This window comes from Nilaparvata lugens, chromosome 10 (assembly GCF_014356525.2).
Source record: "Nilaparvata lugens isolate BPH chromosome 10, ASM1435652v1, whole genome shotgun sequence".
Classification (NCBI taxonomy): Eukaryota; Metazoa; Arthropoda; class Insecta; order Hemiptera; family Delphacidae; genus Nilaparvata; species Nilaparvata lugens.
Window position 1 is genome coordinate 5,086,739 of NC_052513.1, and position 14,588 is coordinate 5,101,326.

General features: G+C 32.4%; 1 protein-coding gene across 1 annotated transcript in view; it reads left to right on the forward strand.

Moving 5' to 3' along the window:
- LOC111052566 (diacylglycerol lipase-beta) overlaps positions 1–14,588 on the forward strand; it is a 60,912-nt gene that overhangs the window by 30,654 nt on the left and 15,670 nt on the right. Inside the window, exons 2-5 of the mRNA XM_039436135.1 lie at positions 3,523–3,617; positions 6,008–6,220; positions 8,775–8,887; positions 10,837–11,061. Coding sequence (XP_039292069.1) covers positions 3,523–3,617; positions 6,008–6,220; positions 8,775–8,887; positions 10,837–11,061 — 646 coding nt within the window. The remainder of the gene's footprint in view (positions 1–3,522; positions 3,618–6,007; positions 6,221–8,774; positions 8,888–10,836; positions 11,062–14,588) is intronic.

A 14,588-nucleotide genomic window follows, 5' to 3' on the forward strand; every position in this document is an offset into this window, starting at 1 on the left:
AAAGTTATTTACAAAATGTTTATTCTTCCGTCCTTATAGATTCTATTAGATCTTGACAAATCGGAGATCTTAAAGATCTTAATCTTCCATTAGTCTCATACACCATAATTGAAAAATTATCAATTAAAAAAAATCAAATAACTTTATATCCCTTTTTTTATCTCTATTCTCCACCCATATTTTTACCTGCAATATCCCTCACTTATCATTATCTCCTGAACAGTATGAACCGATCACTTATCATTTCCTATACAGTCTTTTGAACCAATCACTCTTATTCTAAACACTGAACGGTATCAACAATCGCTCATATTTTTTTAATTAAACAGTATTATAATAAAGAATATGAAACAGTTATCGAATCAAAAACTGTAGTTCCCTAATCAATTGTGTAATAGGAAATGTGTATTTCATTTCCCATTGTCCATTGTATAGTATGGAAGAAAGTTCCTCATCATTTTTAAAACAAGTGCGAATAATAATTGAATTACTAGAAGAAGAAGTAGTTCAGGTGGTTCGTAACCCACCTAAAGTTGTAGGTTCACTCATCTCTCATTATCCGTCACATAACTCATGCACAAGCCTGTATATCATGTGGGCATCACCCCCAGCAGAACAGAAAAGATTAAATAATCCAGTGAAGCAAATAAAGCTGTGTTTACACCAAAGCTATTTACAAAATGTTTATTTTTCCGTCCTTATAGACTTATTAGATCTTGACAAATCGGAGATCTTAAAGATCTTAAACGGAGCTTGACAAACACATATGCACATCATGTGTATAATAAGTTTTGTTCAATCTAATAGAATCTATAAGGACAGAAAAATAAACATTTTGTTAATAACTTTTGTGTAAACGCAGCTTAAATCAATTTAAATTATTAATTCGATAATAGCAATTTATGTTATGTAATAGCATGCTATAATCACATTTTCCAATAATAATGGTGATATGAGTACTATTTTTTTGTTCTTTATTTAGTTTATCAACCGAAAAAATTTGAAATTCTCTGTTTATGTTGTTTTTGAGTGAAAATGAGCTAAATTTTAGAAAAGTGGGATCTTGGGATCTTAACCCTGTTTCGGGCGTTTTTAATGTTATCTAATTTTGGGAAAGAGATAGTAGCTTACAAGGTATCTATTTTTCTCTCTCTTGATCTGTACCTTTTTGTAATAAAATTAGACGTAAATGAATGAATGAATTGTGCTGATAAATACAATTATTTTTTGAATATATTCAATATATATGGTAATTTAAATGATGTTATCAATTCCTTTCAAATCATAATAAGCCTACTACAGTATAATTTTGTGCCCATTATTCACCCACATTCCTATGGTACAAGTGCACCTCCACATAATGCCCTCTGCCAGCATCTCGCATGGTTCTGTCTCCTTTCTTCCTCTTTCGATCTCTGTCGGTGGCGTGGAGAAAGTCGACGCGGCGCGAAAGCAGAAAGTGGCCTTGAAGGACGCTCGTGTGATGCGCGCACCTCTGTGCATGCGCGTGCAAGCGTGTGTGAAGAGTGCACGTGTGAGTATGCGCATGCAACAGTCAATTCATCCACCTGTGTGCCGCTGTTCTGGATTTAGTGCTTTTTTATGTTGTTATTCTTTGATCTCTGATCATCATCCGTCTCATTACTCATGCACAATCCTAGAGCTCATGTGGGCATCATCATCCGTCTCATTTCTCATGCACTAGCCTAGAGCTCATGAGGGCATCATCCTCAGCAGAAAAAATACTATACACAACAGGCCTTGTAAGATTCACGTTATCACTGGAAATGATAGAAAGTCATGGATGCCATTCTTTATTTCTGTTCATTCAGATAACTGATATTCATTCATTTATGGACAAAATATATCACAGTTATAGGATAATGCAACATAGGCAAATGCCAAAAATGCTCTCAATCATGAATTTGGAACTATCTATTAAAATCATGGAACGTTATGTGAAGTTGAAGTAAGCTCTATGTACATGTGTATTATAAAGTATCACCATATAGATGCGTAAGTTAGGCTTAAATTCTCACAACACGTTCCTCAAAATCTCACTTTTTTAGAAGAGGGAAAACTCTGAATTTTATACATGGAAAAACTATAAAAAACATAGGCCAACTCAAAACTGAAAAGTTGATACTTCAAGAATTTCAAAAGATCAGTAACACTATTTCAGTAACACTATTATTCACTGGAGACATGAACTTTCTATTTTGATAATGATAGGCCTATCAACAAATCAAAATTTCGAGCTACGAGCTGTTAGAATCAACCGACAATATGTGAATCTGAATCTGATATTGGCCTATCACTATTATTTATGTATATAGGGCTATAGTGAATTGGAAGGAAGCTCTTCACTTTCTTCGTGTGTCTGTTATATAAATTGTAATGAAATTCGGATGCTTATCTCCTGTCGTCAAATCCGGAGTGAGAATAATTTCCAGTCTGCCTTTCTGCGAAAAAAAGTTGAGCAAGAATAATAAGTTGAGTGGACTGGATTTTTGGTATCATGGTGGAACGGATGTTTGTGTAAATACAACGTCATACCGAAGAGAGAAGATACCGATAATCTATTAACATTGCATCATTGGTCTCTGGTCATACAGTGAAGTCCAATAATATTCAAAAATTGAAGTAATGAGGGTATGGAATTGATCGTGTGAGGTTGTACTTTTTTTAAACATTATTGAGTTATTGAAAAAACAAAGTTTTATTCTGTCACATCCACACGTACTATACATTAATACAGGACTGCAGTTTCGTGTTAATCGTGTTGAAATCAACACATCTTCAGCTGGACGGAACTGCAGTCCTATATCCATCTATATAATAAGAGAGAGTAGGGTTGTGTTTTTTCGTGTGTTCGTTTGATCGCATCAAAACATGTCAACTTGTGGATTGCATACCGGAAAAACGGGAATGATTTAGATCTCCAAATTTTGAACATAGATTCTAAAAATATCAATCTCGTGCACCTGGAAGCCCAAATTTCAATTTTCCTTCTAGATTTTTCAGAATTAATGTTTAAACTTCATTAATAGTACATACGATTTCATAAAAAAATCACCAAATCATATGGTCGGAATTAAAAAATATTATTATACACGTATACAGGTGTAAAGCAGTATAGGAAGATAATGTTTGACGCATCTTCACGTCTGAACTACTGGACTGATTTATTTGAAATGCTGCTTATAAATTCTTAATCAACCGAGGATTCTTATAGGTCTATTTTCAATTCTTCTGGATTTCATTACGTCAAGTTTTGAAATAGACCCTTGCAAAGCACGGGTTACCTGCTAGTATCTAATAAATGTGGATGTGACAAAATAAAACTGTGTTTTTTCAATTATGAAAAATTCCACAATATCAATTATCATTCAACAAATTTTATCAATTATTGAGTTAGTTTAAAATAATTTGTTAGCATCTAAAATGTTGATTATTACTAACTATAAATAATTGAATTATTAAAATAAATTGCACAACTTTATTTATTTCATTTTATTGCAGATGCCAGCTCTGAAACTATTCGGAAGAAAATGGCTGGCAGGAACAGACGACTTGGTTTTCCCAGGACTATTCGAAATAATACTTCGGATAATATGGTGAGGAACTTTTTAAATGTAATTCAATGTTACTGATACAATAGTGCTAAAAACAGAAATGAGAGAAACTGTTATTGATTTTTGTTGATGTATAAAAATAAATAATAAAATTAATGTGTTCTATAATGCTGATCTATTCAATGAATAATTTTCAAATAATAAACGTTTTGTGTAGTTGAGAAGTTGATATTGTGGTAATTATTCATATCAAATAAAAAGACTAAGAAATTTATTGTCAAAAACCACAAATTTTATTTAAAGGGAGTCTATCAGAGATTGACAATGGTGTTGGAACCGAAACCGGTCTTTCTAACTTTAAATGAAATCTGTGGTTTTTGACAATTTTTTAGTCTTTTTATTTTATATCAAATAATAAAGTATGATATGAATATAGAATGAGGTGGAGTGTGAAAAGGATATAATTAACTTATACAATGGTAATTTCAAATAAAAGTTCAACTGTTAAATTTTTGCAATTTTTATTTTCATGAATATACTTGTACTTTCTGTATTGTTTTATCAATATTCTTGTATTCTTTTATTTATTCAATGATACACCATTTTTACATACATAATTTAGTGAAGGATCATCAGGCACAGCCCAAAACTGTTCCTCCCTCGAATTTTCATTCATTAAAATAGTCCAGAAAATAGGTTATGTTTTACCACTTGAGGACCGAAAATTTTGTGTATTGAAGAAGGCTTAACCTATTTCGGACTAAGTGTTATCTAAATTTGGAAGAGGAATAGCTCAAGGTTACCTTATTTTTCCTCTCTCTATCATTTTGATAATGTACTTATTGTATAAATAAATGAATGAATAAGTGTTGTATAATTTTCTGACCAAATATATGTCATAATAAATTAGTGTTATTTGGGAATTTAGGCTTTGCTTGGTGCACTCATCTACGTAATTTTTTAATAAATAAATTACTACAGCGATTAATGGAGGAGGGGGGATTAGTACATGGTATACTTAGTTTTTCTTTTCCGATCTGTACTTTTTTGTAAAAATAAAATAAATAAATGAGAAAAAAAATATATATAGTTCATTGATTTTCTATAAGGAATAAAAACATAACACTTTAAAATATAAACATAACATGAAGGAATAAATGTTGTATAATTTTCTGACCAAATATGTCATAAGTAGTGTTATTTGGGAATTTGTTAGAAAGTTGCAGCATGACATATTTCATGCTACTTGGGAGTACCTCCCGAGTAGCATCAGAAGAGAGACGGATAGGGCAAGATTCAAAATTGAATTGAAAAAGTACCTTTCTAATAAATTTTCTTTGTAACAAAAGCATGAAAAATACAAGAAGTTAAAAATTTGTGTACGGTATGTAATATTTGAATAAATCGTATGTAAAACTAGGATTTCTGACTGCCTTCACATCTACAGAACAATTTTACATGTAAGAAATAACGAGCACTCATTCAATAGGCAATCAAATGTTCACAATTACCATACAAGATATAGAAATGATTTCATTATAATGGAACATAGAAGAGAAAAATTTAAGCAAAGTCCAGCATATATGGGAATGCAATTTATGAGGTACCTCCCGAGTAGCATCAGAAGAGAGACGGATAGGGCAAGATTCAAAAATGTGTTAAAAAAGTACCTATTAGAGTTTTTCAAATTCAAATGTTACCTAAAATTGGGAGAGAAATAGTACAAGGTATTCTTAGTATTTCTCTCCCAATCTGTTCTTCATTGTAAAAAAAGTATAAATAAAAAATAAAATAAAATTTTATTCAATTCAATTCACATTATTTACAAATTATGAGAAAAATCATACAGCTTAAGAATATTAGAGTAATAAGTTAATAATTATAAAGTACATAAAAGTCTTATTATTAAACAATAACTTCAGACAAGAATTCGAACATGCTAAACCAGGACTGATTTGTGAATTTGGATAGAAAAATACTGCTTGCTGAGAGTACAAAACTCTACGTCTGCGAGCAGGAATGAATATCTGATAATTTATGAATTTTTAGAGAAGTAGAAAAATAGAAAAAGAAGAAAGAAAGAAAGAAAAATTAGCAACCAATCACTCACACATTCACACTAACCATGCTCACTTTCCAATTCCAGCTCATTTTCCCAATGCATTAGAGTTAGAAATTTATAGTTTTGAAGAATTTTACCGGGGGAATTAGGGGTACAGTACCTACCTTGTTTGTTATTGTTTCTTTTGTTGCTGTGCTTCTTTCTATTTTTCTAGTTTTATGTTTAATAATGAGATGTATTGTTTAATGTGATGACGCATTCATGTACAATATACATTGTATGTCTTGAACAAAAAGATTGATTGAATATCTCATAATTTTTGTGAATGTTTTATATTTTTTTGCAATAAATTCAAATGTTTGTTTGACAGGTTATCTTTGATGGGCACAGTGACAGGTCGCTACTACGGCTACACGTGGACATGTGCGCGGGGCGGCGACTTTGTGCGCATCTACTTGATCGGCACATGCGCGCTGCTCGCCATTGTGCTCGTTGTTCTCATAGCGCTGGTCGCGCACAGTGCGCGCGGCTCCATTGTCGACACGCATGCGCGCCGCCACGTGCCGCTGTTGCTTGGCATCAAGTTAGTAGGCTTACAACAATTCAAATTATTATTGAAATAAAATTATAAGTGAGTACTACAATTGGAATTATGAAAATGAAATTTATTCTCCTTTTGCATAACAAAAATTTTTTACAAAGAATCTTATCTTAGAATTAAATTAATTATTGAAATTATTAAAACTATCCATAATGGGCTTTAGCCGGTGGTACTTCTAGAAGTTGAGCCATTCTAAATGATTGAGTAGATAAATAAAAATACAGCAATGATAACATTTGAAAAATATAAATTGGAGGCTTCTTTTATAGGCACATGCTTCTAAGAAGCGCGTTGTAATAGAACAATACCTTAACCAACATTTAAGATTATATCCAGATTTGAAATTGATAGTTTTATTCTGATTTGGAACTTCGAGATTAATGATTTGTAAAAATAACCCAGATATCTGGATTATTTGAGACAAAATTAATAAATAGAAGAAGTCTTGAACGATTGTAATATTGTATTTGTTGGTTTTTTAATCACTTCTTTTATATGGGCTACTTATTTCAAATTAGTAAATACAATATAAAACTTGTAGTACCCTTTTATTAAAATATTTTAAAACCTTTGAAATGGCCAAAGTAGGTCTAAACTAGTCGTTAAAATGTTTTAAGGTTTTAAAGAATGTTTTAATAAAAGGTTACTACAAGTTTTTTGTATTGTTTTTATCAATTTGTGTGTATTAATTTTTGTATTATATTGACAATATGTATATGTATACCTCATGAAGAACTCAGAAGTCGTTGCAATTATATCTATCTGTTTAGATAAGTAATAAACGTAACTCTTTTTCAGCTTTCAGATAAATTAAACTGAGCAAGCTTATTGAGTTTAATCAGGGGCGCCATTTAGGGGGGGGGGGGCGGGGCGGCAGGGGGGTCCTAGGCCTTTAGGGCCTCTCTGTAGTCCTACATTTCTAATAAATATTCCATGATTTGATAACTAATAATGTATATGTTTGCATTGATACTTCAACCACATTTTTGTATAAAACTGGAAAAAATGAAGCATATAATAACATCTTCGAATGTAACATTTATGGGGAAAACCCCAGGACTCTCTATCCTTTGAGGGTATTCCTTCCCCCCTCATACATCTTGGTTTCCCCCCCCCCCTTAGAAGTTTGGTGAAATGGCCCCACTGAGTTTAATCCAATTCAATTATTTATTTACAAGTTCTTCAGGCGAAACAGGTAGAACCCCACAACTGCCTCCAAAATAGGATACAAAAACAAAAGATTTACTGATTGAGATTGAGATTTACTTAAAACTGTCAGAATTCGTTGAATTAGGAGCTGTGATGCTATTCATAAGGAATGTTGACAGTATAATATGAAACTCACCATTGGTAGCTATGTCATAGTAAAGAAATGAGAAAATCATAGTCTACATGCTGGTAACTTGGGACCCTCCCAAGTTATATCAGTGAAACGTGGAGATCTTACTCTAGAAGAGAAAACTTGCTATTGCAAATATGAGACAAGTCATCATATTCATGTGCCAATTTTTCAACAAACAGTGAGGTACCTACCATCTCACATCAATCTATATCATATCTCGAATAAAATTTTATGACAGTTTAAGGATCGAGATTTTTGAGTCTATTGATACCCATAAACCTAATGTTTACCATCTATTTGAATTGAAAGTATTATATTATTTAATTATTCACTCTATTACACAGTTGTCGATTGATAATTTGACATCTTGTGAGACCAGACTCATGATATCCCATGCTATAGTGAGATCCACCTTATAATAGCAGTGGAGCAAGATAGGAAAACAACGTTGCCGATCGTCTGTCTTGTCAATGCCTTCTATAGACGGTAGCTGATACAGGTTTATTAATGTAATATATCAGTTCATTCTCGTTTTAAATAATCAATTATATTTTATTAAACGATAAATTATATTTTTCAATAATTTCATAATGAATTTCCATAATCAATATGAAATATTTTGTTGATTAGTTATCAATTCTATATAGTTAAAAGACGACCTGGCAACAGAGCAAAGCGAGAAAGAGATAGCTCTATCCAATTGTCAATCAAACACTACGGTACCATTATAACGTGGACCTCACTATGCTGATGGGAATACTAATATAAAGCAATCGTAGGTAACCTACATCATAGAGAAACAATAGCATAAGTAGATATTCCATGGTATAGGGCGTTTATGTCGCAACTTTTACTGTTATCTCAAGCCGATAGCTCATGTAATTCTTTCCCGTGAAGCTGTGTGACACTGGTAGTCTCTCATATTGTGCAGTTCATACACTCTCACCCCAACAAAACAGTAAAATTCGACAATAATCAACAGTAATCGGCTTGAGATAACAGTAAAAGTTGCGACATAAACGCCCTATACCATGGGATATCTACTTACGCTATTGTTTCTCTATGCCTACATCTACCGTATCATTTCTACGAGTGTAAGAAGAACGTTCACTTTCCGTGAAGATCTGTGTGATGAGGCATTGACAATCTATTTGTGGACTTGATAATATTTTAAAACTATGTTGTTTTCCATAGGTTAGTTTTAATCATCCCAGAAGTGGCGTGGAATGTATTGGGTACCATTTGGGCATTTACTACAGTCATAGATTGCCCAAACGATGACGACTTCACAAACACTGTCATAGATAGTAAGTCAAATTATTTCACTATTCTACATTTATTGACTCTTCAATTTATTTATTTATTTATTTACATTTCATAATACACAAATCAATTTAGTACGAATAAGATCTACGTCACATAAGATTAACGTGACATATTATTTTTATGAAACGAGAATCCGAAGGTAAATGCTGTAAACCATGCTAGATGAGAAAGTTGCTAATGGGAATACTAATGTGAAGCAATATCGTAGGTAACCTTCCTGAAGACTTCTGCTACTGCAAATATTGACAACAGGGTGAACAGATGGAAAGAATATTAGCGTATTATAATTTTTACTTTCCTTGCCCTATTACCATAGGTAAGGAAAGTATTGCTTTCTGAAAAAATTAAGGTACCCCAATTTCCAAATTTCTATACGTTTCAAGGTCCCCTGAGTCCTGGTTTTTGGGTATTGGTCTGTATGTGAGTGTGTGTGTGTGTGTGTGTATGAGTGTATGTGCGTCTGTGTACACGATATCTCATCTCCCAATTAACGGAATGACTTGAAATTTGGAACTTGAGGTCCTTACACTATAAAGGATCCGACACGAACAATTTCGATAAAATGCAATACAAGATGGCGGCTAAAATGACGAAAATGTTGTCAAAAACAGAGTTTTTCGCGATTATCTCAGAAACGGCTCCAACGATTTTGATTAAATTCATACCTAATATAGTCATTGATAAGCTCTATCAACTGCCAAAAGCTCCATATCTGTAAAAATTTCAGTTGAAAAAATGAAATTCCTCATTGAATACAATTTTTTTTATTAAACGAGAATTCGAAGTAAAATGCTGTAAACCACCCGAAGACTTCTGCTACTGGTAATATTGACAACAGGGTGAACATCTAGAAAGAAAATTTGATGAGAGGTACTATCCAAAAATTATTTGCCAGCAAGGATATATTTATTTAGTAGCAGTTGGAAAATGCAATTTCTCATTAAATACAATTTCAATTTAGATTTTAGTGAGATTTTAAAGTGATAAATAAAGTAAGATTTTCAGTGATACATATATAACAGCTATTGTTGAATTTTAAATAACTATCAATACTCTTCCTATATTTATATTACACTATGGAATTTTCGATTATAGAGATTATGTAGAGATTAATTGATAAAAACAATTTAATTTATTTATTCATTCACACACACATCCAAGATAAATACAAAATGAACAAATGAATAGATGCAAAATAAACAACAACAATCACAATAAAACTAAATAAAAGAATAGTGATCGTTATTCCCATAATGTAGATTTGAACAATTTCATTATTCTGTCTCAAAATTATTCTGCACTAAATGTTCTAAAGTGTTTTGTATTTGTTTGTATTACTGTACTTGATTACAGCAACTTATTATTAATTCATAAACCTAGCAAAGTTTTATATTATTAAGTCAAATTGAGTTCAGGGTTTGTTTCATTTCCATATAATCACGTTAAAACTAGTAGTTCTGTGAACAGTAGACCTCACGCAGTATTCTCATCCACAAGTACCTGATTGAAACTATAGACCTTACTGTATGGAAATACAGCAATAGACTGGCTTCTCCACATATCTGTGTAATCACTTGTCAGCTGATTTATGATGAATAATATTCTATAGTCTGAGTATTTTACTCTAATATTGGCGTATGAAGGAGGCTCATTTTTCCTTTATATTATTCTTGAAATGCAAAATTTCCAAAAACCTTGTATATACGTCGAGGCGCAATTAAAAAAGGAACATACCTTCAAATTTCATGAAAATCTATTACCGCGTTTCGCCGTAAATGCGCAACATATAAACATTTAAACATTAAAAGAAATGCTAAACCGTCGACTTGAATATTAGACCTCACTTCGCTCGGTCAATTAATAATGTATACTTTTTAATATATTTGTTGTATTTTGGAGGAAATATGTTTGATTTTATTTTTGTGGTTAGTTCTAGTGTGCTGTGACTGGGTGCTGTTTGCACTGGCGGTGTTCGGCATCTTCATGGTGATCGACCCGATTGGCAGCATCAAGCTGCGCGGATCGCAGCCGGAGATCAGCATCGACACGCTCAAACACAAGAAGGTGACACGCATCTGGGTGCGTCGCTTCCGCTGGTTCTTCTGCTGGCTCATACGCGACAAACAGTCGCATGAGGCGTTCACGCAAGTCGCCGGTCAGTTAATCGAATCGAACAGGGTGTCCCACGAAAGGTGTAACAACCGAAGACCTTTGATTCTACATGAAATTTGCAACAGAAAATGTTCATTAAAATTCTGTTATATCGACCTTAGTTTTCGAGATTTTTAGATTTTTCGATCTTTTTGAAAAACGTCAATAACTACTAAACGTAATTCAATAAAGTCAGAATCCAATTCTAATGATATAGTTTGAAAGAGGGAAAAGTTTCCAATAAAATTCGAAAAAAGGTTGATAAAAGTACATTCGTCAGCCAAATTTCAAACAGTTAGAACGCTCATAAAAATTTCAAAAACGTCAAACAATAATGAGCCCGTTCTGTGTACATGGAATGTTGTAAATTGTCCGATTCACAATTTACCAAGTAAAAAGATCCGCGTCCCATGGGAAGAATTTTGACAGATTCTGTACCAGAAACCAGTTCCTGTTCCAAGTTCCAACCCCACAGTAAAAGCGTGGTAAATTGTCCGGCCTGGTACAGATCCAACTATCTGAGCTCTCATTGGTCGATGATTGTAGTCTGCTTGCTTCTCTGCGCATGCGCTGATAGTTTGTTTACCATAGCATAGCCATAGAATACATAACCAACAAAATGATGTTTGATAACGATTCGTTGAATGATTTTTTCTCTATAGAAAATTTTAGAGTAATGGAATGAAATAAATACACACTTTTCTAGACGGTAAGTTTGTAAAACAGCCTTTCTTCATTCACGCAGCTAGTAAACGACACATTTTGGTGTAAATCAACTTAATAAGGGCGTGCCAAAAGCTTGAACCAACGATTTGAAATGGCGTTCCATGGGAACATTTTGCACTAGTCACGTGATGGAACAATTTACGATTGGAACTGGAACAATTTACTGTAGACAGAACGTACACAAAGAAACAAATCATACGAATCTTATTGAAAATCTCTTTCTCTTTCCAACCATATCCTTAGAAGTAGATTTTTAGTAATAGTTTTCTAGTTATTGACGTTTTTCAAAAATATAGAAAAATCTATATATCTCAAAAACTAAGGTCGATATAAGAAAATTTTACTGAATATCATTCGTTGCGAATCTCATGTAAAATGGTCTTCGGCTGTTACACCTTTCTTGAGACACCCTGTACAGGCTTACCAATAAAGCAATTACCATTAACACGTACTGTGCTACCTGGGTAATAAATAGCCGTAAACATATATCTAGTCTTTTCATTCGACGTTTTGAAAATAGATACACTACATAAGCCTACTAATAAATAATTCAACTTACTTTGAAATTCGATGTTTCCCCTTTATGATATTCATAAGGAAAAGGCTGTTTGCACACGAAATTCACACTCTGTAGGGATGGTTCTAAGGGCTTGAACCCTCCCCAAAATGCAAGAACTTTGAAAAACCTTGGAGTAATGTAAATTTCTAACGATAAATATTAAGGTAAAATAATAGCGATATTGTCAATTACAGATGATTTATTATTTGGCTCAAATAAATTATGTGGAACTGACAATATCGCTTTTATTCCACCTTAATCCACAACATCTCTGTGCATAGTGTAAATTTGATTCAAGTTCAATAGATTTGATTTAATAGATAGTAGAAAGATTAGATTCAATAGATTTGATTTGATTTAATAATTTTGTAGATTTTATTTAAGTCCAATAAGAAATTTACCATAGTTTTAAAAATCACCTCATGTTAGAAACATCTAATTCCTCGTTTTCTTTATCAATTCATTCTTCAGTTATAAATTAATGAAGTACAATAATGAGTGCATCAAAAATGGCACTGTAAATTGATTGGAAAATTCAAATTTAAATTTATTTATCCTTTAATGATAATTAAAAAGTTTGAAACTTAAAGTATAAAATACATTACCTAATAGTTAGATACTATAAAGTAAGTAGTATAATAAATTGAAGGACACACACATCATAATCAATCTTTTAGAGTAAACAGAGATCACTTCAATTATGTTTCCTCGTTAGGAATTGATTGATTGATTGATTGAGTACTTTATTTATGTAGATTACAATATATACTGTCTTATACACTTATATACAATAGCTTACAATACAGCAAAATTATAGATGAATTTACATGATATAGACTAAGAAAATAATTATTGAACTGTATATGATATGAAAAAGCAATTTGTAATATAATAACTATAGATAATAATTATATTGTTATGCATCTACATAAATTGGCGGAGCTTTGGACATATCAATGTCCATTCTTCGGAAAGAATATTAAAAATATCCTCCCCACTAACTCTCTACCAAAACGTTAATTTCATTATTTAAACTAAGGATTTATTTATTAATGGAAATATTGTGAAAGTTTTAATCAATATGAATATTTAAGAGAAAAAAAACAGAAAATTGATAAAGTAAAATAATTATATAGGTAGATAAGATCAAATAATTGATTAATAAATTGAAGTAGGCTGAAAGTAGATCAGGGTAATCAACTTTCAGTAATATACAGCAGTATGCAGTGGAAAATTGAAATAACATGAGTTTATATTATATAATATATATACAATTCGTTCTATAACAGGTTTAAAGGTTTGTATTTGTGGGATGGGTGGGGGATGGTTGTCACGTGATCGTTCTAGGGCCGTACAGTTTCAGTCATTTGTTCCAAAATATGTTTTTTTAAAGTCAGGATGAAGCTCGCTCGGCTCTCGATGGACCTGATAGAAACAGGAAGTGCATTCCATGCACGACAGGCACTGACTAAGAAGGATTTTGTGAAAATAGTAGTTCGATGATTGGGTATCCTTAAAGTACTTTCTCCGGTTCTAGTATGTGAAGCATCTATCCTCCTACCTTCAGAGACAAATTTGAAATCATCTTTAAAATAGTTCGGATTACCGTATTTCAAGATATCTCTAACAAGCTTGACTATTCGAAAAAGCCTTTGATTGGGAAGCTTTAATGTTGAACTAGCAATGTGGGCTGGGGTGATATGATCATGGCGTTGGAGAGAGTAGACGAAACGTAGACAATAATTTTGGCAACGCTGTAGTTTATCATTCAGAGTGACTTGCATATCGTTAAGAACAGAATTACAATACATTAAATGTGGGAAGATGAGAGATTGAACCAATAATAATTTAATGTTTCTAGGGAGAATATCGTGCATTTTCTTCAATGCATGCATGGCTGAGAATACCTTTTTACAAGTTTTGTTCACTTGTTCTGACCAGTCAAGAGTATTATTCATAATAATGCCTAAATTTTTAACTGAGCTACAGTAAGGAATGTCATTACCATCTACACTAATTTTGTGAATCGATTCAAGGTCAATATTGTTTATAAGACGAGAATATCCAATTATAATGGGCTGTGTTTTGATGGGATTAAGCTTAAGGCCATTTTTCTTTGTCCATTCCACTATCGAATTGATATCCTGATTCATTATTCCAACTGTTTCGTTAATTTTTGTTATGGGACAGCTTAAATAGATTTGAAGGTCGTCTGCATAAGTATGGAAACTGGAGAATTTGATAAT